General features: G+C 44.1%; 1 protein-coding gene across 1 annotated transcript in view; it reads right to left on the reverse strand.

The window, feature by feature from the left end:
- TRPC5 (transient receptor potential cation channel subfamily C member 5) overlaps nt 1–25,146 on the reverse strand; it is a gene marked incomplete at both ends in the record, with an annotated part of 61,862 nt that overhangs the window by 32,258 nt on the left and 4,458 nt on the right. The window contains one exon of the mRNA XM_080352915.1: nt 13,455–13,976. Within this exon, the coding sequence (XP_080209041.1) occupies nt 13,455–13,976 (522 nt within the window). The remainder of the gene's footprint in view (nt 1–13,454; nt 13,977–25,146) is intronic.

Consider the following 25,146-nt stretch of genomic DNA (forward strand, 5'->3'; position numbering starts at 1 on the left):
GAAAGAGACTATTCTTTAATAAAAGCTTTAGCACACACCCCCGTATCTTTTAAGTATTTGTTCACTGCCAAAGCTGCCCAATATTGTGAGGGCTTTTCATGCCCGGTTCTCAGGGTGCTCGACAGCAGCAGAGATCTGTCACTGCCATGTGCAAAATGACTAAACTGAGGTCAAGCAAAAAGGAAAAATTAGTTGCTTAGTCTGACAAAGTCAATCTTTTATCTCAGAAAATCAGAAATGTATTTGATTTTCAAGTAACCTACGCATGCATGCAGCAGAAACTGGAAAACAGCTGATATGGTGATGTTTTCCAGAAAAAGACAAGACCTGTTGCCCGTAATGATGAGAAAATGTTATGGTAAAAATCCAAGTCTGGGGACAATGATGAAAGAAACAATCCTAGAGAAACTGAAAATACATGAAGCATCAGTTGTCATTTGGTTGGTTGGTTTTTCATCTATAGTTTCAGCAGGGTCAGCGCGTGATGTCTAAAAGCTGGAAGAACTGGAGGGTCACGCTGCTGTATTTCTCATTCGAGATCACAAGCGGGAGCTGTGACCAGATGTGTTCTGCAGGAGTTCACATGGCAACAGGTGCTGCTGTTTCTCAGAGATGAACAACTTTTTTCTTCTTTATTTTTTCTGAGGGGGTAAATGTATAAACACATTTTCTCTTTATCATATACAACACAAAGCTCTAAGGGTAGAATAAAACTGTTTTTCCCTTGAGTCAGTCAGAGTCATTTGAGAAATCAAATGACTGTATGTTCCTCTGGTTGCTGTGCAACTCGCAAACATCTGAAAAGTGCCTCTCCTCTGCCTAACAGCTCATTCTGAAACCTGCTTTCTGTGTTGTATCTGATGTTAGTTCTTCAAATGGAGAGAAATTCACACGTCATGAAAGAGCAGCTTTAAAGACCAGCTCGGTAAAAGGGAATGGAAACAGAAAAAGCCGTTCAATTTTCCAATCAAGCCCATCACAACCTCACTGAAAATGGCCTAAAGGATGTTTAAGCACAGAAGGCAGAAAGAAGTTCTCCCTAATGGCACAGTCCATCAAATGCTGTCTTCATTAACGGTAAGGCCAAGCACTTCCCAATGTAGGTTTTTACTGACTCATATTAGTCCAGCTTAGTAATCACAGATGTAAAACAAATAAATACTGCAGGTTAGATCTCAAGTAGTGCAGGGACTATAACCGGCTGGAAAACTAAGCTCCCAGAGTGCAGGAATACTGGGATTCTGAATGCCAGTGGAGAAGTCAGCTAAGCCCTTGCTGTGCTGCCTCAGGAACCCATTGCTTTCCAGTAATTTTGTGTTCATTTCAAAGAATACAGAAACCAGCTTTTCCCTAAGTAGTCCGGTGAATGTTGGCCTCATCTTTGCGTCCAGGTGTTGTTACCTGGACTAAACCATCCAATTAATTGGCCAGACTAAACCACTGAATGCTCAACTCCTTAAAGACTGTCTAGGATTCATACTGCTAAATCAATCCACATAGAATATACACACATTAGAAAGCTTTAGCCCTTTTAGGTGTGAAGTAGTCTGAAACTGTCATAATATCATGGAGCTTTTGTTATCCATGATTTGAAATTTCTTCGTAAAGTTAAGGAAACAATCTTATTTCTGCTTTGCAAATAGACAGAACTGAGATCTGGAAAAGCAAGCTGACTTCTCCAACACAATTTGTGCCAAGGCCCTTCTTGGGTCCAAGTTCCATTTCCCTGCTAGTAGGGTCCCAAATATGTTTTTTCACCTTTTTGCAAAACCTTTCATTTGCCATAGTTAGAAAGAGCACATGTGTATATCATAGGCTTTTATAATTTCACATGAACATACCATATGTGACAGGGTGTCCTGGTTTCAGCTGGGACAGAGTTCATTTGCTTTCTAGTAGCTGGTATAGGGCTGTGTTTTAGATTTAGTATGGCAAGAATATTGATAACGCGCTGGTATTTTGCTTGTTGCCAGGTAGTCAAGGACTTTTTGGCTTCTCATGCTCTACCTGGGAGGGAGCAAAGCCCGGATAGCTGACCCAAGCTGGCCAAAGGGAAACTCCTTACCGTATAATGTCACGTTCAGTATAGAAACTGAAGCTGGCCGGGGGCAAACACAGCTGCTTGGGAATGAACCGCCTACTGGCATCACAAGCGGTGAGCAATTGCATTGTGCGTCACTTATTATTATTATTATTTTCTCTTCCTTTGCTGTCCTATCAAACTGCTGTTATCTCAACCCACAAGTAGTTGGTTTTTTCCCTTCCTGATTCTCTCCTTCATCCCATTTTATGGGGATGAGCGAGCAGCTGCGCAGTCCTAGTTGTCATCTGGGGTTAAACCATGACATAGGATTTGGTATCGGTTGAAGTTTCTGCAAAATGCAGAGACCATGATAATTTTAAAAACTGCATTTTGTCCCAGTTTTGTAGCTGGTCCAGAATCAGAGGCAGAGGTACTGTACCAGAAGCTCTCTACTTGTTTAAGAAGATGAGCACATGACTTGAAACAGTGCATTTCTCCCCTACATAACAAGCATGGTATCTAGTGTTTTTGCCAAGGATTGCTGCATTTCAGGAGCCTCCAGTTTCTATTATAAATGGCAGCACAAGACATCATCCCACAGACACGATGGAGACTGTTCTGATAGTTGCATTAATGGAAAGAAATGCGTCCGAAAGATGGCATTCATACTCAATTTAGCTAATGTATGAACTAAGCATTCAGTGCTGTGAAGCTTGTGGTAGTCCTGGCATAACTTTTTCCAGCATTGGCCTTACCTGTAGACAAAGACTGGAGATGCATTTCTGGGGGATGTAACCCAAAGAGCAGCCTCCTTCTCCACTACCTGTTCAGCAGAACCTGTCCCTAGCTGAAGATGCAACTCAGAGTATGCTCTTGTGAGGACAACGCCACTATGTCATCGGTGGACAAGATACTCAATCTCCTGGCTTCTGAAAATGGGGATAAGTATATTTTGCCTTTCAAAAAGTGAGATCAGCAACTTCAGTCATGGTTGGGAAGCACTCTGAGGGTACAGACTGCTGCAATACAAAGTCTTTTTGTTCTCTCTTTCTTCTTTGTCTTGCCAGGATCTTTGTGTAGCATTTGGCGTGCAGCTGGATTGTGCTATTACAGAATTTCATTTTCAGTGTTCATCATAGTAATTGTCACCTGCCCATCTACCAAGGGGAAAGTTTTTAAGGGAAAAAAGCAGCTGCTGGATGGAGTGTCTTTTTCTTACTATCTAATCTTTACTGATATTTTCATGTCACCTAAATTCTACTTCTTGGGAATTAAATGCTTTTTGCATGCTGCGCCATTAATATAAATATCAAACACAGAAATTATGTTCCATCCCCTCTCCCCTTATCTATGGGGAAATCCCTTATCTCTCACAGTCATAAGTAATTTAGAATCAGACACAGATGGGCTGAGATGTGAATGCCTCAGGGAGCAACTGAAATAGCTCCCTGATAGACATCACAGGGGCTGAGCACAGTATCTCTCTGCATTTATTCTGATTATCGGTGACGGCTGCCAACAGGCTCTTCTGTTTGGAGTTTGTTGGAGTTCTTTCCTGTACTCTTGCTGTGGATTGTGATAGTAAATGCTCTTCATAGATGAATAAGCACTAATTTGTAACTGCAGAGCCCTGTGTTAATAAGCAGGACGGAGTTCTCCTGTCAGTCAGCTCCCTCAGCTCCCAGTGGGGTCACCACTCAGAGCCCAACATGCCATGGGAGCCAGAAATTACCTTTAGTTCCCCTGATGCTCATTTCTGTACGTTAGATCTCCCCAGCAGCACTGCAACGTTCCTGTGTTTGGGGCTATCGTTATATGCTGCTGCCCTCTACAATTAAAGCTATTTTGGCTTTGGACAGGCAGATTTTGACAGGAACGGAGCTAGATTTTGCAGTCTGTGTGACAATCGGGCAACTGCAGCGTCTGACATAGTAGCATAAGTATATATTCTAGCTAGATCTGTAAAGAGTGTAGATTTCCTGTGAATCCAGTTGTGTTGTGACAAGGATCAATGCCCTTGCCTTGCACTCAGCAGAAATCCCTGTCCCACCCTGCAGAGGTGCTGGGAAGGGACACAGCTCTGAAGACACACGTGTCCCCGCAGCGCTGGGACCAGCACGTGTGTGTCCCCCCCATCCCGGGGCACTGGCACAGAGGTGCCTGCCACCCACACACCAGTACAGCCGCAGATGGACTGCGGACAGCACAGCCTTTCCTGCTGGAGTCTTCAGAACCAACTCGCTAGAACTTTTTTCCTCTCACGAAGATAAAACTCCCACACTGTCAGTCCCACCACAGGCAACCAGTTTAGCAACCAGTGCCAGATCTTAATGTCTTAACCCACAGAGTGTAACTGTCCAATAGCCCAAGTACTTGGCACAACGTCAGCAGGCACATGGGTCATGCTGTGCAATAAAGTGATGCTTTAACTCGGACTTCAGGAAGATGAAACGGCATGCAAACGAACTTTTAAAATACAGCTTCTTTCTGCACTCCCGAACAGGGAACTGCTGGAGAGGGTCCAGTGCAGGGCAACAAAGATGATTAAGGGAGTGGAGCATCTCCCTTATGAAGAAAGGCTGAGGGAGCTGGGGCTCTGGAGCTTGGAGAAGAGGAGACTGAGGGGTGACCTTATTAATGTTTATAAATATATAAAGGGTGAGTGCCACGAGGATGGAGCCAGGCTCTTCTCGGTGGCAAACAATGATAGGACAAGGGGTAATGGGATCAAGCTGGAACACAAAAGGTTCCACTTAAATTTGAGAAAAAACTTCTTCTCAGTGAGGGTGATAGACACTGGAACAGGCTGCCCAGGGGGGTTGTGAAGTCTCCTTCTCTGGAGACATTCAAACCCGCCTGGACACCTTCCTGTGTAACCTCATCTGGGTGTTCCTGCTCCATGGGAGGATTGCACTGGATGATCTTCTGAGGTCCCTTCCAATCCCAAACAGACTGTGATCCTGTGATCCTGCAGATGCTCCTGCCGAGACCCAAGCAGCACAGCGCAGCTCCGGTGCAGCAGAGAACCGCTCTGCCTCCTCTGAGCACCGGGGAAACACAGTTGCTGAAGCAGTTTGACTGCTCTTAAAGGAAACTCCAGTGGGCAAAACTCAAAGAGCTACATTTCTAAATTAGACCAAGACAGAAGAGAGAAACTATCTGTGGCCTAATTTGATGTCTGCTGCAGAGAGCCGGAAAGCCCTAGGAGACCAGATATTCCACATAAAGTACCAGCCTCCTCAAGTCTGCAGTGTTGCAAGCAATGAGATGAATAAGAAAATCCTCTTTTGTAGCACATTTCTTTTTAAAGTTCAACCTTGTTAATGACTGCAGAGTTATTTACATTCTGCTGCTGAAGTGTGAGCTGCAGAGGGTAAACACCTAATGGTTGTTCATCCTGTTAATTAAGTACTTTCTGCAACAGGCAAAGAAGGAAGAAAGGAGACAAGTTGAAGGGGAGGCTGTGTAACTTGGGGAAAGGCACTACAACTCAGCGTTCCTCTTCCAGCACTTCCAAGAGATAATAGTTTTTTCTCGGGAAAATACAGTTGAATTTCCTATCAAAACCACAGCTGCTACTCACATGCCTGTTACTCCTGGCAGCAAAGCACTGATGCAAACCCAAACTGCAGCCATTCCTGCCACTAAGAAGATCATTAGCTGAGCTGGAAGAGTCCTTCAAGAAAACCAGGTGCTACTCGAATTGCTCAGTCCCTCTGCTGGTGAATAAAACAAACTCCAGATCCTCCACAGATGACCATATGGCATCAAATTATATGGAATTTTGTCTAATCTGTTCTTAAAATGATATTTTAAGTGATGATGACACATTAATCTTCACTAGAGGTCTCCTAAGCATAACAGATCTCTCGATGGTAGCAGACATGAACTCACCTTAAGCAGTAGCAATTGGAAATTCATCAGTGATTTGAACACTGGCAAAAGGCAAGACTGAACACCTTCTAAAAGCCTGCTACACTTCCATCAAAATTCATCCTTCTCACAAATTTATGGTGAATTGCTTTAAATATTTCAATAAAAGCGGGCCCACAGATTCTAAGAGTAAGGTAGAAGCTTGCAAATCCTGGGTACCTACCCATGGAAGAGGCAATTATTTAAGCTTGAAATTAAATCCATCTCTACTCAGAGTGCTTAAACATGTGTTTAGCTATAGCTTTGTATTTATGGCCTGTGTCAGCAGGATTTAAGTGCAGGTATAAATTCTGCATTGAACAAAGGCAATGCCGAGCAGCGCTTGGGGAGGCCAAGCTCTGTTAGCAAACACCCCACCAGAATTCGGCTGGGTCAGACCCTCAGCAACACTCCAGACAGAAGCAGAACTGTAGAAAGTACTTCAGCAAATATTTCATTATATAGTTCCGTTACAAAGATGAAGGAGGCCTGGACTGGGTTTGCAGAGGCAGAGTGCGGTCCCAGCAAGTGCTGAATACGAGAGGTGCAGCCCAGACAGAATCGGTTCATTCACAAGCCAGCGGCTGGTGTCCAGAGCTGAACGGGTATTGGACACGTCCCACAGAAGCATTGCAAAAACTGTGCAGAGACAAATCTTGCAGATTTTCCCAAGTCCTCTTGCGGGCAGCACTTCAGGAGTCACAGACCTTGCAGGTGAACACGGGCGCTCGCACAGGCTTGGGCTGGGTGAGGAGGTATTGACTCTTAAGTGAAACGCTGGGTTTCTTTTCCCTAGTCAGTTTCTAACATTTACATTAAATAAGTGATAAGCAAATCAAACACGAGAATTTTAAAAGTCATTCTCAAGTATTTTTAAATACATACCCACTTTACCCTATTAGTGTTGTTAAAAAGTTCTAAAGATCTTTTTCATTTGCTTCCTTTCTGACCTGAGTAATATCTATGCTGAAACTATTTAATTTTGGTTTCTTTTTTCTTTCTACCTGACCTTCTCCTGCATGAGTACATTTACTCCAATATCCAGGAGAACACAGACCAGCACACCAGAAACACTTCTCTCATTCCTGGGAACCTCCAAAGGCTGCCTCTGCTCCTGCATCATTTTCGGGACACATTCTTTGCTGAAGGATGTTTACTCAGCCGGCTCAGGGGGTTGTAGAGGAAGAATAAGAACACGAAAGCTGCAGTAACAGCTTTTAAATGCCATTCTGCACAAGAACTGCGTTTGGGTGGGTTATGATTGACCCATCTATCCATCTCACTTTTCTTGGAGTGAAGAACTACGAGGTAACTGTGTTCCCAATCATTAGACACCTAAATGGCTCCTCGGGATAATGACGGAACTGATGTATACAGAAGGAGTGTAAGGGGAGTGTAATCTCGGTTCTTTTCTCTATAGATTTTCGTAACACCCCTCACTAAGTGACAGAAGTAAAGCCGAAATTCACAGAAATCAGATAAATAACAATGACTGCTCTATATCCAAAAAAGAGAATCCATAGCAATATATTTTCCACAGAGTTTATTATTTCAGGGTATCATTCAAAGTGAAGTATGAAATAACATGATATACTCTTCACCACTGATGTAAAGCTGATTCTGAGAGGCACTCTTGACCTTCAGATGTGATAAGACTGAACATTGGCTTATGCAATATACAAGGCACCACTTCTTTCCAGTTTCTGTTGTCCATAGAAAGACAATCAATCATGTCCCATACTTTAACTCTGGCTTCTCCAGCCTCTTCTCTTGCTGTCAAGAAGATGGATAAGATACATGAAGTTAGGGAACTGACAAACTCACTAAATAATTCTGGAATGTTCTTCAAACAGTGGCAATCCCTTTAGCTTTCAACATATTTCCTGTCTTTGTCCAAGAGATCATTTAAGTCAGAGGCAGGAGGCACCAAAAAGGACTTAAAGAATGATCCAGGCATTTACTGCCTGCTACACATGACACTAACACATGACACAAGCAGAGTCCTTGTCCTTGGCTGACATACTGGTCTTAGGTTGTTTTTTCAAATTTGTGCATGGCAAGATTAGTCACAGATGATTTTGCTGTCAAAAGATGGTCTTCTGCAGTCGTGCTCTGTGACAGCTGCAGGATGTGGCTAACCTTCAGCAAGTTAGAACATTTGCTGCTGTGTGAATAGTATACCAAATAATAGTGTTTCCTCAAATAAACATTCAAGTCCACTTTGTCAAACTGATGAATCATCAGTTCTCTGACTACTTCGTCTTCCAAGTCTGGAGAGGAGCTACACTTAAACTTCGCTTGTCCTAATTCCGGTCACACCAGGCGGCTGCAGGGTTCAAATTCCCAAACTGAACAGGCCCCCCAAGTCCGGCCGCCGGGTCTGCCGGGAACAGCTCCGTTCCTGCCGCAGCCTTGGCACGTTTTGTAACGTGGTTTTCTGCCTGCTGGGATTGAGTCTGAGTGAAAAACGGCGTCATTTACCACAGGCCACTGTTCACACATCGGATGGTAACTTGGCTGCATACAGTAATGACCAAATGCTGATGGGAAGTGACAGGTGACATTGGTGCTTTTGAAATCCCTGAATTTACGTTCAGGTTTGTGATGTAGGACAGATCTGGAGGCAGCATAACCACACCATCCTCACCGTCTGATACCGAAGGGATACGGTTGTTCCAGGGCCCTAGAGCGGAAAAAACCCTTCCACGAGGAGCAGCTCTGCTCCCCCCATCTAGTCCTAATAAAGATCTTTTCATGACCTGGTATGATTTCATTCTAGAAACCTGAAAGTAAAAGCCTGTTTATTAATCTCCTGAGTTTTTTATTGTGCCTTTTAAGAGTGCAATACAAATATTCAGCCCTGTATCATTATAGCTCCAGGCAGTGTGGCAAGAAAACAGACAAACCACAGGAGAATAACTTGGCACTGCCTGCAAGCAAAGGAGGATCTGTGGCTATCCATCATCGCACCGGAATGGCTTTCAAAACAGGTAAACAAGGTGCAGTAGATGAGCTTTGATTTTAGCAGACCTCACACTTCATTTTTCATGCATCTCTGATATTTTTAAAAGCTCTTTCGCTACAGTGCCCTGAGAAATTTGCCAGGTGTGTGTGTGCTCCCTGGAGAATGAGAAGCGCTCCCTGCTTCCAGCTGCAGCCTTGAGCTTGACGCGAGGCGAGACACAGCTGGAAAACACGTGGCATGGCAGGAATGGTTCTTCATTCACTCCAGTACTTAGCTCAGGAGGTACCTGTCTATGGAAATGTCTTGGAAAAAAAAAGAACTAAAACTTTTGAAGCTTCATCATGAAGAGAAAAGAGCAAAGAACGCTGGTTTTAAATTAGAAAAGCAAACAATTCTACTTCTCTCCTTTCCTGTCATTGATTTAAGTACAATGAGTAAGAGAGACAAAGGTTAAGGTTTCTGAGAGGGGATTTCATGCAATCCTTTGATCTAGTTCGGTGAGAGCACTAAGCAATACGGTCACAGGTAAAATGAGCGCCTTGCACTGTGTGTGTTTTTACAGACACACCAACTGTATCTGCAGCTACCAGTACCAGACAAATGCAAAGCACTGAAGAGCCACTACTAGGATGTTTCACTTCACTTTGAAGATGTGAATGGGCTGTGCTGGCGAGCAAGAGGCAGAGCAGGCAGAGTGCACGTGGCTTAGCAGAATGTTATAGACAAGGAGAAATCTGCCCTTTACACCTGGCTGACTGCTTACATTATGTTGGTGATGTCAACAAATTTTAAAAGCACGTAAAAATTGTATTTGCATTCAGCCTATGCTCTGATTCTCTAATACAGCAACGGTACGTGGTACATACAACTGAGCTTTCCATCACTGGCGAGATCCTAAGAGATTACTTTTCCCCATCATTTCTAAGAAATGCAAACAAATTAACAAATGCAGAGCTAATATGGTGCCAGAACAGTGTAGTGAAGATGGATCCTCAACAGCTGAGCTGTACCTTTTCATACTATGTCTTCAGCACCTTTCTCCTTCCAAAATTAGTCACAAATAAAAGAATTTGAAAAGTAATAATATGAAGGCAAACGCCATACACTACGGAGCATTTACAAAAAGTTTTCGTGTCTCTTACACCATGAATTCATGTGATCTTATGAAAATAATTCCTTTCAGAAGTGGACTTGGAGAAAGCTGGTGTGTCTGTGCTGGATGTAACTCATCTTGTTCCGCAATGTACAAGAGCTGTCAGCATTGTTTCTAATATTCTGTGACTGCCATGCGAACACCAATCGCAACTATTAAATCCTTGCTATCTTCTAAAGAAATGATTGAGGCTCTTGTAATTTGAAACTGAGGACACTACTATTCTACACTTAAGATGAGATGGAGACGGAGCTTGTGAACATTGCACAGCATGGTTTTAACATTTACTACCATAAACCATAAAATACACTACAAAGCTACTTTAGGGCACATTTTAATCTTTCCTGTATAATTGAAATTTTTCCTTCTGTGTAAACAGTAATTTACCTTCTAGGATATATGGGCTTATTAAAAACAACCATGAAAAGCAAGAAATTTCTTCACCATTGTTTTGGCCTTCCTCCAAAGGAAAAAGTTCTTCTTGCTCATGAGTGACAAATTCATCGGTTTATAAAATACTTAACACACGTAACGTTTGGGAGAAATCAAAACTTGTACCTCTCAGGCTCTTTTGTTGAAAAGAATGGGAGGTTTTTCTACCCTTGTCAAGACGAAACCCATCTGGAGCAAGAAGTGCCCACAGATGTGTAGCTTTCCCATTGGGATTTTTTGCAGTCCTGTATGTTCACTGCTGGAGATCACCCACCTGTGCTAGAAATGTCAGTGCTGTTACTCTGCTGTACCTGGAACAAACCAGCACCTGCTCTTCAGTATGGGAGTGTGATGGGGGGGCAAAAAGGTACGGTGGGTTCAGCTGAAATGCCTCGGAGAGAAGAACACTGGATAATGTGTCTAGTGAAGAGAACTCTTGACTGCCAAGATCACTTGTGCTGGTACAAAGAGAAAGTAACTTTAAGATCTGCTCCCTACCCAAAACGCACAGTACTGCTCCTTCACCCAAAGGCAACGATCTCTTGATTGATTCTCTCTCAACGACTTCTCTAGAAAGAATCAGGAGCATTCCTGTCTGCCCGATTAAGCTGAAATGGCATCATTTCATATTTTGGGGAAATTTTTGAGGTTTATTTCGCTCAAAAAGAAAAAAGCTGCAGGAAATTTGTCTAGCAATTAGTCTAATATCAATGTGAGATTCCACATTCTTTATGTGGAATATAAAGAACACCTGCCGTAACAATTTACAGCCCCAGAAAATAACTAAGGTCCACTTTGGATTTTTGTCTTAGGCTACCAGAGATTTGACTTCTAACTTTGTCAATGTAAAGATACAAAAAGCTTCTCCATCCAATCCCATATCCATTTAATGTCAAGACATAGAAAGCTTCAGTGGAACAGGATGATCTGCTTTTGAAAACTGCTGTTTCTCTCTGCAGAACTGCCTTTCGCAAAACCAAACTTGCTTCTATTTTCCTTCCTGTCTCCACAAAAATTCTCTCAGCCTGATACTCTTCAATCATGATTAAAAGGCATTTCTCGGTGTTGCCCTGACATGTGTTCCTACTCATTTTTTTTCAGATGCTGGCAATGACATTTGTCTTGCTTGGTGTTTTGTACTGGACTAATTATCATGATAAGTAAACCACTGCAATATTTTGTTGCACACCAGCACTGTCTTGCAGGATGCATCTGGTATTTGTGAACGACCAGGTGGGATGAGGGGGTTGGGTAGTGCTGGTTTCCCAAACTCATTGGTTTGGTCCCTGCCCACCAGTATTCTACCTGGAAACAGCGCTGACTTTAGCTGGCGACACAGAGCATATTTGCTATCATTTATATGCTGGAACTGTCATGAATATGTCATAAAACATAGCATTTACCCATATGCTTGGAATTCAATCAAATATGCCTAAAAAAAATAGATAAAAGCTGTCAAGCAAGCAAGCAAAGACTAAAAATTTGTTACTTTAAAAGAGCTTCAGGACCGTTCAGCACTACATTTCAAATATAGTGAACTCCTTCAACCTTCTTCATTACTTGTTCATGTTCCTAAAGCACTTGTGGTGTTAACTAACCATGTCAGCTGCAGTAAAAACCACAACCTGACCTGAAGGCGGGAGCCTTGTTGACCCTGCCCTGGAGCGGTCCAGCACAAGCAGCAAGTGATCACGTGCTGGATCCCCAAAAAACTGAGCCTTCGGCTCCAGCTTGTTGTGTCAAGGGGCTGGTACTCAGGAGGTATAACAGACAAAAGGGAAGAAAGGAAAATCTGCATCTTTCGCTTCTTGGCTGCTGCACCTCGCATGACATGAGCAGCCTTTAAGGGAGGTGGGTATCGTATCAGGCTGTCCTCATCTGGGTCAATGCATAAAACAAAGCATCAGATGTGAAGAACACAGTGCAAAGAGTAACGTGGAGAGCTTTTCTACCACTCCTGTCTCCCTCCAGACACAGAGGAATGTAACAGACGTTGCAATTCAGTTCCTCAACCAAGCAAGATAAATTCCCCCTTCAGATAACCTGGAGCATCACTGGCCAACAGTAATACATCATCTGCTAAACTCAGTCCAGGTTTGGAAAGAGAGAGAAAATCCAGAGCCAACTAATGAAACTGTTGTCAGCATTTTCCTTGGGTCCACGGCCTTTATTGAATCACCTTATAAATCTCTGGGCTTCTGAAAGGCTCTGAGCCCTTTAGCTCAAGTATGTCTTTCCTTTCTGGTGCTACGGGCAGGAGTTTGAATTTCTGGGAATTGCTTCTCAGTTCCTAAAACACAGTTGAATCAAGGAGCAGGAATCAACCCAAGGTGCCGGTATTTGCATGACACGATCCGCTCCCTAGCATCACGCGAGCATTTTCACCTAACAGAACTGCTGGAAACATGGAGACCTGGGAAGAGTGAGCACTTGTGATCAATCCTCCTCTCTTTCGCTACTGTCATTTCTCTGCCCATTATGAATTAGTGTTGAATGGGTGTTGGGAAGTGTTTGGTGCCTGGAGGAAGTGAATGGTATATTACATTATTTCCTGCAGTCAAGACCTTCATGAGCCAGGCAACCCCTTCTACCCTTTGGCTCCTGTATAAAAGCAGCATTTGGAGCCAACCAACCTGGAAATCCCCGAAGGCTGTTCTTTGCAAAGGAATGGGCTACAATTAAATGGAATTAGAGTATCTGAAACAGAAAGTGTCAGTGCTGTACAAGCCACAACCCACTGCAGCAAATCCCAGTCCCATTGCCCTCAGCTGTCACCAGATTCGTGCTGTTCCCCAGGGTGCACTGGACCTCCTGGTTTGTGACATTTGCATGTGTTTGTCCACTCATTCCAAACTCAGCCCTCCTGGCTTTCAGCTACCAACCCTGCCCAAACCATGCAGACCAGAGACATGAATAATTTCACCAATACAAGAAGCCATCACACACCTTCACATTTAGATGGCTCTTACCTCTTTCTGGTGATACTTTATTGCTACCTTTAGCTTTGCCAAATCATGACATTTTTGGGGATCCAGCTCTTCGCTTTGATCATCTCTGTGATTGAGAATGATCTCCAGTTCTCGGGAACTCCGTGCTTGATCCAAAAGGTCCTTAGCAAAACGCTTGCACTGCTGTGAAAGCTCTTCATATTCAGCTTTGAACTCATTTTCCACTTTGCTGAGCTCCTTCAGCTCCCAGCCCAGTCGGAAAGCCGTCAAGATGGGGTCCTCGCTTGATAAGGCAATCAATGAAGGGCTGGCCAAGGCTTTGTAGATGTTCAGCCGTGACCTGGAATGCCTCAGGCTGTCCACCTCTGAACTGGAGACACATTCCACACAGTTGCATCTGATCTGGTGCGGGCGTGGAATTGTTACCCGTCTTTGGACAAGCAGTTTGATGATTTCATAGTTGTTGGTGTGAGCCGCCAGCATTATTGGGGTGATATCTGGAGTGAATTCTGAAAACTGGGTGTCCATCATCAAGGTTGGAACCTATATAAAGGGATGAACCATAGTCATATTTCATGTGTTTTTATAACAGCCTCTGCTCTTTCAATTCTATCGTATCAATGCACACACACACGCACTCTGCTCTTCTGGCAAAGCCATCTTCCCCTAGACCATGCCCGTCCAGCTCCTGAGCAGGAACCTATGACCATTCACTTCCCAGTCTGGTGCCAAAGTCACTCACATCCCCAGCTGAATGCTTTAGATGTGAACCTGTTCTGAAACGGGTATTGGTTCATACACCAAAAGGCTATTGTGGGGAAAAAGGAAGACAAAAGGCCCAGGTAATTACACAACAAGAAAGTCTAGAAAAGAGTAGCCACTGAATAGATGTCCATAACCATCATTATTTGTGTTATATATCTACATTAGCAGGTCAAGTACCTGCTTGTAGCAGGCCCTACGCAAACCAAACCAAACACTGGTCTGCAGTTGAGCAAAGCTCTTCCTCACCTTTTCCCTCCTGCTTTTATGTGAGAATACTTTTCAGCGGAAAGATACATTACATAACCGCCCTTAGAAGAGATTTTTTTTTTTTTTTAAATGGGTTTGAAAAAATTTAAATGTAAAATTAATGAGCCATAGTCCACTACAAATAAGACGCTCCAGGGTGTGCATTATTCAGCTACTGTTGCACTTCTCAAAAGATGAACTTAATGCACACCCTGTTGTGTCTTATTACTATATGCAGAGTGCGAAATTAGAGCAAAATGCTCTTCCATCCCAAGCACGCGGTGTGTTTCCATTTGCAGCACAGGCAGCTCTCTTTGTTGTGTGTTAATCACTGCTCGAGCGCACTGTACTCGGTGTGCCCACCGCTCCGGCCTGGCAGCCGGCGGCCTGCTGCTCGGGGTGATTGCTGGTTTGGGTGAACAGTACGCCCGCTTCCCCTTCAAATGTTAAATGCATTTCAGAGAAACCATTGTCAAAGAGCCCTAATGACAGGAAACATTACTCAGCCTAAAAATTCCAAAAGTAAAGCAGTGATAAAGTAGCATGAAGTAACGGGGTAGCAATCCTGTAGGATACACTTAGGGCTGGTTATGAGACAGCGAACCGCTGGGTCTGAACTCCCTGCGAGTTAAGTGCCTCTATGGCACTAAAGAGCTAAAGGCTCCCAGGCTGCAGGCGACTGATAAACCTCATTGTAACCGGCTCTGACAGCAGGACAGGCCCCGTTCACAACACAAAACACTCGTCCAAAGGTTGAGGCCGCACTGAGATGCAGGGTCCTGTAATGGAGGGATTTGGGGGATAACAAAAGTGTGCTACCCTGGATGCGGCACGTGAGGAGTTAAATCTGGGCAGCCTACAGACACAGGTGTGAGGAGGCTCTGCTAACAGGGCCAGACCCTCCAGAGGCAGCCGGGAGGGAACCGCCTATAAATATGGCTCATGGGGGAGAAGAGAGAATGGTGGTGAGGATCTGCTGTGGGTTGTGTATGGCTTGGCATCTCTTGGCAAGGTTAGATAAACGTATTTTAAGATACCCAGTAACAAACATCTCTGACTTACTTTCTTTTCCTTTGCTCAGCTCATATAGATAGCTTGTTAAATGTCAAGAGAAATGTGCTGGGTTTTTTCTTTTTTTCTCTCAGAAGTGTTTTTTAAAGCCCTGGTGCTTGAATAACGGCGTTTATCTCTCTTCCCTCTTCCAGTCAGTCACTGGCTGCTGTATTTGCGGCCTGTGCCCCAAAGGATGAACGCTTTTCCCCTCTATCACTCCTATTACTGTCAAGTTTAATCTTGTTTTTCTATATGGAAGTTATTGTACCCAGGGCTGTGAAAAAGATTGTTCAGCTTTACACAGATGAGGTATTCATGTTGCTCAAAACATGAAATGGGCGCTTGCTGACGAGGCAGTAATGTTACAGGTGGGGATAGTGCTAATGTGGTCTGCTGCTGTCTGCTCCTGAGCTCTTCTAAATCTGGATCTAGGGCTCTCAAAATGGCTGTCACAAGGTTTGGGATAAAGCATGGGATATCTATCAAGTGATCTCCCATCCCTCATTACGGCTGATATCGCAAGCCCTCACCCCAGAACGGAGCACTGTTGTATTTGTTAGGTCTCGGGCAGTCGCTGTGTGGAAGGCACGTTTTCCTGGGCCGTGCTTTTAATTTAGGAACAAGAAGCAAACTGGTGGTGCAGAGACATAGGGGCTCCTTGGCGTCCGGGAGCAGGCCTCAAATCACAGGAGCTGAAGCTTATTTCTGATTATAGCTGAGCAGAAACAATAAACCACCAAAACCCAGCACAGGAGTAGTGCCAACGATGGCTGCTGCGGCCTCTCTCCTGTGCCTGGCAGAGCCACAGACCATGTCTTGGCTAAAAATCATACATCTTGTCATGAATATTTTTGCTGTTTTCTTGCTCAGTGTTTTGATAACCTGCATCTTAACAAACAAATTCTTGTTTCAAAGCTGTGGCTATGCAAAGCAAGCCTTTGCAGCCTATATTCTTTGTGTTATCGCTGGAGAGGCAGCGGAGATGACAACGATGCGTTGTAATTGCTGATGTTCCTCCTGCACAACTCCGACAGGTTGAGTTCATGTTTAGATCAACGTCTGCTGTATCTTGGGTTAACTTACAATGATGGAAGCAGAAGAGGAATAAATTATTCTACCCCAAGGGCTCTGCTAAGCTCTTCCAAGGTTATTTTCATTAAGTGACCTAAATAACAAATTCTTTTCCATTAACCTCATCACCTGACTGAAGCTGTTAAGCTGAGTCCTTCAGAACCTTATTGTCACTCCTTGCACAGGAGCACGTGCCTTCTCCATATTTCATCTTGGTCATGTTCGCTTAAGAAATTAACACTACCATTAACAACAAATGATTGAATGCTTGTTGCTAAACTTAATCCTCACAAAGGCAGGCTGCTTACCACTGTGCCACTGCTTCTCTGAACAATACAGCAGCAAGTGGAAAATCTCATTTATTTAAAAAGGTGGGGGGGAAAAACAAGCTTAATTCATTAGACGAGAAGAAAATGGAGGATTGACTCATGTAAATGCACTGTTCGGTATAGCTGAGCTCTCCTCAACCAACATAAGACTAATGTGAATGCTTCTTTTACAGATCATGGAAGCTAATATCTGGGTTTAAGCACCAGAAGATTTCAAAGCAACTATAGTGTTTCTACAGCATCTGTCATCTAGGCACATAAAATAAAAGGACAGCTAGGTGGAAAAAAAAAAGCTGTTTTGCAGCAAAGGAACTTGCCAGTCGAGTGCAAAATCTTGAACTCAGAGGAAAGAGCCTGGCTCTGTGTAATGACTGTTTGAGGCTGGTTTTCTGTCTCTGCATTTATGCCCCTGTGTATTGACTGACAGTCCTGATTATGGTCTGGTAACCCCACTAGACACTGGTCTCCCTCCAGGTTCAGGTGTTTCCATTGACTGGTGCTCACAGCTGCAGTCTCCCCAAAGAACCCTTCAGTGCTTCAGACCTGAACTGAAAAGACAATATCTACAAAGTAAAGCAAAGCCTAACCGTGAAATCCTTTACTTTCTTCATTTTGTTAATCTCTACTTGTAAACTTCTTGGGTTAGAGACAGTCTAAATATACAACCTGCCTGGCATTGAGAATGCTGCCGCTGTTGTTTGACAATAACTAATAACACTTTTACCTGTTACAGGTGGAACTGCCACATTTTCAAGCTGTCTCTGTTCCATAAACTGGCACCTCACCTGGACTGGTGTAATGGGTTGTAAGTACAACCTTGACAAACTGTAAACATATTAATTTGCATTATTTTCAGCTTGTATAACTTGATACAACTGTATGCTACAAAACATTCTCCAACTGCCAAAACACTGGTTTAGTAAACAAAACAAACTCGTGCAACCTCACTGGAAAACTTTAAATGCAATGCTTATAGAAATGCAAGCTTAGGTAACTTACTGAGCAAGGATTTCCTACTTCTAGTCTGTTTTTCTGCATGCAGCCCTGTGTGAGAAGCGCATGTGCCATCCACAAGCGCGGTAACAGGCACAGCCAATTTCTGTCACTCTAAACAGAAGATTTTGTACTACATCAATTCGGCACAAGGCTCAGCAGTCAAAGGGCTTTAGCAGTGGCTGTGATTTTGTTCAGAATTGCAGTCCTGTGGTACTTGTAGCTGCAGCTCTATAAATAGACCATGAGAGACAGAGTCAGTGTTGCCAGACTGCAGATCAGCCATGTTACCAGCAAAACGGGCTTGGAAAAACATATTGTGACTGGCATGGCCAATTGAATCCTGCCCCTTCCCTAAACGCATGAACAAATGCTTTTATTGACAGAACCCCATGGGCATTTATTTCTTTATGTGGGACTCTGGAAAAATGTGACATGCGTCTATAAATTCAAGCATTCGTCTGACGTGATGCAGTGGTGCCACTTTCAATGAGAGTATCTTAATCAGAGGTGCCTTGAGAGACATCTCCTATCAGGGTGATGACAGTATCTGTATTAACAGGGAGGTTGGGTTTTCTCTAAAGAGCAGTTCATTGAATGAATTGATGTAATTTGGTTAATGAAATATAATGAACAACACAACTGGTAAGAGAAAAGTAATGTACTTTGAGGGCTTCTGTACTGGTTATGAACAAGTTTGTAACTGGCATAAAGCACCCATGGTTGCAGATGTACTTCTGGACAAGCTCTGTTGTTGTTATTGAAGTATTCCAGTGATTTCAACACACTGTCCCACAATATCCAGCTGAAGAAAAGGCTGCTGCTGGTCCAAAATCTGTAATGACTTACAAGCCTTTAAAGACAAAGCCTCTCCCCCTCAGACTGATACTGCAAAGCAGAGAAAATTAGCACCTTTTAGTGCCTTATAGCAAGCCAAACTCTGATAAGGTTACTAGATGGTACATATTAAGACTGATAAAGGTATCTTTGAATAAAAAATAGCATGATATAATGCACTGCCACCGAAATAACGTGAAAAATTAGATTTGTGATACGTGAATAAGCAAACTTCTCCCCTTGCAACCAATAAATAAAAGCAAAATACCTTAATCTAAATATATCTGCTCTAGATTCTTCAAGTCTTAATTTGGCTTCTTATCCATGGGTTTAAAAATGGAGGTAGACCCAAGGGATTAGTTTTCAGAGCTAAACTGAAATCTAGTGCATTTGACAGAGGCAGAACTGCATCAGGGCTTGTTGTGTTCAGCCATGTGTTTAGGAAATACAGCACAGCCAGAAAGATTGATAAAAGATGTCACCATTTGTGCTTGATGCTACATGACTTCTCTTTTGTTGGGGATTAAAAAAGAGGAATTGCGAGAGAAGCCTTCAGAAGGAAAGGATTTTGCAAATACGCATTTAAATGGCCTATGGCAACTTATTCCAGCCAGAGCACTCGCTCTGAGCCAGCCTCCCTTTCTGATGCAGGTGGGGGAGATCAGATGAGCGCTTGATGATGGACTGAAGACAGACTGCAGTCAGTGTGGAGTTTATTCTCCAAGTCACAGGGGTGTGATGTTAAAGATTCAGCTTGTGTTTGAGCCTCTTGTATGTGAATGAAGTGCAGTCTTGAGGATGGACTGAATTCCTGCGTCTTGCTCCAGCTGAGAGCTACTGAACGCAGCAGGGAGAGGGGCTGGAGGCCTGCCCTGTGTAGAGAAATGAAACCCATGTTGTGCCGTGAGCAATTGCACCCTCTCCTGGTTATGGCTCCTCATCTAAGAATGGTTGGGAAGTTCAGTGTAGTCACAACTCAGATGTTATGTCACATAACCCCTATGATATGACCAACTATCAAAAGAACCTTGTTTTTATCATACGCTTGCGCAGCCTGGGGCCAGCTGAACAGCGGCCAGTTAAAACAAACAAGGGACAAGACTTTGGGACTGTTACAGATCCAGACATTAAAGAAGCTGCTAAAGTGGCATAAGTGCTATCAGTTTGGAAATGAATTTTGTTAAAGAGCTTACTTAATCCAGTCCTGCACATTTATTAGCTACACTAAAGGCCCTGGAACATCGCTGCACCTTAGGTGTTTTTTCATTTTATGGATAAGCATTCCCCTGATCCCAAACATGCTGAAACCAAGCCAGGCCATGCTTAGCTGGAAATTTGCAGGCTCTGTCTTCGAGGTCATCTGCATTTTATTATGCATTTTATTATTTCTAATATTTTCCAGGACTTATTCTGGTTGGGAAGATTTGTCCAGCTTTTTAATTCATTTTATCTGGTCTCTGTGTTTTTTATTCTGACTTAGTGGCAACAAGGACAATGTGTGCTAATATAGGCTAATAATCATACTATCTATAGCTTTTTATGTCATCTTTGTACATAAAATGTCCTTATTTCCTGTAAAGTATTACTGTGTGTGGATGAGAGATGTTTCATTAAGTTTAGGTGAGGTAATGTGTTGCTAACAGGGCTTGAAAAGGGCTATTTGCTTGGGAGAGGCGGAGTAGTGTTCCTATTCAACCACATTCCTCTAAAAAAGAAAGTAATTAGATTTGATCACAAGACAAGCTCACAGAGAGGAGGCAGTGATGGCATCTGGTGCCAGCCCAGCGCTGTGTGATGTGGCACAAAATGCATCTCGACGCTCACAGAGCAGCAAGCCGCATTTCTCCCCATTTTGTCTCGTAGGCTGCGCTTTTGGCATTGTCATCATACTAACCAAAAATACACCGTGGCTTGTGAAAAGACCCCGGAGTTTGCAATAGCAAAGAAATGACTGGTGGCAGGGTCTTGCCTGAGAATGAGATCTGTGTGGTTGTGATCTTCCTTTAGTACCACTTAGGCAGTGACTCCCTTTGTTATTTCTAATGCTAGGTAGTTTACAACATCTAGCTAACAAGATGCTCCTCATGCTTCAGAGACTGTCTCTAACGCATCATCTGCCCAAACAGCACTGAAGTGGAGCACACGAGCCTCTTGCGCTGCCACCAACGTGTGTGCAGAATGATGCTCGTGACCCTGAGCCTCTCACAGGCTCGGGCGCTTTTCCAGCACGGTCTCCCAAGGCAAGGACGCAGCACAGACCTTGGCTTGCAGTGTTCTCTTGCTGCAACAATGCGCAGAAGAGCAGGGAAAATATTGTTCTCAGTCAAAGCTGCTTTTATTTCACAGAATCCCAGAATGTCAGGGGTTGGAAGGGACCTGGAAAGCTCATCCAGTGCAATCCCCCCATGGAGCAGGAACACCCAGATGAGGTTACACAGGAAGGGGTCCAGGCGGGTTTGAATGTCTCCAGAGAAGGAGACTCCACAACCCCCCTGGGCAGCCTGGGCCAGGCTCTGCCACCCTCACCGGGAAGATGTTTCTTCTCATATTTAAGTGGAACCTCTTGTGTTCCAGTTTGTACCCATTGCCCCTTGTACTGTCACTGGTTGTCACTGAGAAGAGCCTGGCTCCATCCTCCTGACACTCACCCTTTACATATTTATAAACATTGAGGTCACCCCTCAGTGTCCTCTTGTCCAGCTCCAGAGCCCCAGCTCCCTCAGCCTTTCCTCACACGGGAGATGCTCCACTCCCTGCAGCATCTTGGTGGCTGCGCTGGACTCTCTGCAGCAGTTCCCTGTCCTGCTGGAACTGAGGGGCCACAACTGGACACAAGATTCCAGGTGTGGTCTCCCCAGGGCAGAGCAGAGGGGCAGGAGAACCTCTCTGACCTACTGACCACACCCTTCTAACCCACCCCAGGTCCCATTGGCTTCCTGGCCACAAGGGCCCAGTGCTGGCTCATGGTCATCCTGCTGTCCTAAGGGCCACCAGCTCCCTTTCCCCTACACTGCTCTGCCCATGCCTCTTGTTGCCACCCAAAGACTGCCTGTTAAAATGACAAACAAGCCATAGAGGTGCTGTTCTACTCTGCAAAGCCCAGCACAGCCTGATTCAACAGCCACATAAGGATTAGGGGACTCCTACTAAACCATCCTCTTTATAGACCCCAGAGCTCTGTTTCAGAGGAGCTTGTAATTTATGTTCAATTTCCCCATACAAAGAAGCTTCTTTTGGAAAGCGTGTTTCAGCTGTTGCACCAGGCAGCCTCTCTGGCATGTGTGTCAGTGGAATCTGGATAGCTGCGTCAAAGCCTCCGTCGGCTTTCAGAACTCATACAGACCAGAGGCAAAACCGTGCGGTGGGATGTCAGGGAGTGGTTAATGCTGTAACTGGGGCTTATGAGCAAATGGTGCTGAGTAAATCAGGCACATTCATGCATGCTGGGTAGGTAATGAAATACAGGTTTTTGAGGCTTAACACCTTAATCAACAGATCTATAGAGAGACCAAAAGTTCACTTACGTTGGAACACAAACAGGATTTTTTTTTCCCTACAAATAGTTTGTCACGGGCAGTCCACTCAGCTGAATCCCATGCACCCGTCACTCCTCACCAAAAATACACTGTACAGAGAGCTGAACGCAGGCAAGTGCCGAGATCCCTTCCACAAATTAATAAAGATAATTCCCCGGGAAGCATCTTGTATAACAGTGCATTCCTGACTTCTCCACCTGTCTATATGTTAAATTACCAGCATGACATGTTTGTGAATGCTGTGATGCAGTTCTTGGCTTGACCCCACCAGCTCTCCTAGGAACTAATAACAGATTTTCTGTTGGCCCAGGAGAAGGAACCAGTGACCTATTTGCCCCTGTCATATGTCTCGTAGCTGGCACTGCAGCCTGTGAGCCTGAGCCCCGATGCTATCATCAGGTCTATGCCATATATCACCAGAGCTCTTCATTTTGCCTCATACCTCCTTCTCATAGATTTGAGGAGGAAGGTGGTGGGGAGGGAGGAAAGATATTCCCAGTTAAATGTAATCATTAACTGAAGTGGTCTTTGGTTTCTCTGTTGTTTAGTTTAATTAGATGAGATTCATTTCGAAGGCAGCCGCCAATGTCAAAGGCATGTTAACTATAGCTGTGAATTATTACTGCATCAATAAAAATAATGAAAAGCTTGGATGCTAGCAGAGCCATTAGGCTTTGGAGCAGTAACAGCTAGTTTTCTCTTTTCAGACACCATCTTTCTTCCTTATTGTGCCTTTCAAATATTTTCATACTGAGAACTTGTGGCCAGTTTTTCTCAACTGCTTCTATTCTTTAGAACCTGCTCTTGCTCAGAGTGTATCTAATGAGGTTAAGCCTTCTCTTTTCACTTTGGACGTCTCATATTAACATGGAAATCACTGGTTTGAGTCACGGCAGAGGGCACAGTACCTGTACTGAGTCACAGCAACCAGCCTGTTACCCTCGCTGTTCCAGCGCTCGACTGCAAGAGCTCCACAGGAGCAGGTTCTGCCTGTAGAGATCCTTGATACAGATGCCCACATTTCAGCAACACCTCCCTGAATTAGCTCAGCCTTTGAAACTCCAGGAGAACGCACCTACTGCTGGTACGCACTGGTGAACACGGCAGGAGGGCTACGCAGATCTGCCTGCACTTCAGGCTTGCTCTGATCGATCTGTGGTACTTCACACCTCTGTAATGCTCCACGCTTGCTGGCACCGGCCTTGCCTGTGATGTTTCAGGAAAAGACGGTGCGTGCACCCAGAATATCTGTTACCACCACGTAAGCAAGACGTCTTTGCTCAACATGTATCTGAGCAATTTCCCCACATCCACCCTAGGCTTATAGGTTAAGAGCTAGTGCTGCAAGGCTTAGCAGTTTGAGCCGGAAAGTCCACGTGTCTCTCATTCCTCTGAAAGAAACATAAACCTTTCACTGAAGGAGACAGGAAAACATTTCTCACAGCTGCAAAGCCCAGAGCCGCTGGTCCTGCACAGGAACCTCTGTGCACTTTGCCTGCAGGTGAGACACATCCACAGTAACCACGTCAGCCAGGGCACGAGGAACACTGGCTGCTTCTAAAACGTCTCTCTTTCAATTAATAATTGCCTGCAGAATCTAGCTTTTATGTCATATCTGACAACTGATCCGCTTCCTTTGGCTTAAAACGTCCTGTCGGTGACAGCATAGGGCTGGCAAGGCCGGCAATGAGCTTGTGCGGCTAATAAGTATCCGCAAGTCTGCAAAAATCAAGGGCTGTCAGTGGCAAGAGCTGAACTTTGCACTGGACTCTGCACACAGGACAAAGAACCCTACGTGAATAGGAAAATCAAGCTAAACCACATTCAGTCAGGAAGGTTACTGGACTTGAGCAAAAATAAAATGGTTTAATGCAACGTAAAATGTCTGGTACACAAAAGATGGTCCCTAGGCTGTTGATCTATGATACCTACACAAAAATTAAGGCAGATTTTCATTCATCAGCTCATCTGAAAGAGGATTTTTGAGGTCACATTTTCAGTTTGCTAATACTATCAGGTGCAGCAAACTTCCACCAGCAGGTATCTGAGCATTAGCAACTAAGACTGGAAACTTGCCTTTTATTCTCTACAGTTTCCTCTTCACAACCATATTCTTCCTGAGCTCATTTCTGTAAAGCTCCTTTATTTGGAAGACATATGGACGGATATCTGAAGAGATCTCATTGGTGCAGGAGGCCTTTGGACCATCGAAACAAACTGCATCACAGTTTGAAATACCAAGATCCCTTTTCTTTTTAATTCTCATGATTGAGGAGTTGCATGTGTAGTCCCATCTGTGAAACAGATCAATTTGGAGCCATCTGCCACCAGCAAAGTGCTAATTTTGGCAGATAGCAGAGAGATGCTAGTATCATCCTTATGTAAACATTTGATGTCAGCTCTGATTGTTGTGAAGAATACAGCTTCCCGTAAAGGTGCTTATGGCTTCAGCAGGAACGTGTAGTAGTTCAGAGGACCGATTCCAGCTTCTTAAAGAACAGAGGGAGGGCTCAGCAGTTGGCCCAGACCGTGTCGGTGGAGAACCGGGACCACTGCACAAGATTCACACAAGAAGCTACTAAGAAAAAGCCCTTGGAAGCCTCATCTGGAGTCCAAGGGAAGAGTTGCACTGATTTCAGTGGGCTTCAAAATGTCTCAAAATACTACTGTTACTGATGATAAATCGACAGCGAATCAAATGCGTAGAACAATGTATTTCCTGCTCTTTGCTGGTTCCTATAGAGTAGTACAAAAGCTCTTCTTTTGCCATTGTTTGTATTGGTCCTGTCCTGTGCACAGACAGTTCTGCAGTTTAACGTTCCTACCCCGAAAGAGATGAGCCACCTGACTCAATAAGCCTGGGCCAAAGTCAATACTGCATCT

Source organism: Nesoenas mayeri (assembly GCF_963082525.1).
Source record: "Nesoenas mayeri genome assembly, chromosome: 13".
Lineage (NCBI taxonomy): Eukaryota > Metazoa > Chordata > Aves > Columbiformes > Columbidae > Nesoenas > Nesoenas mayeri.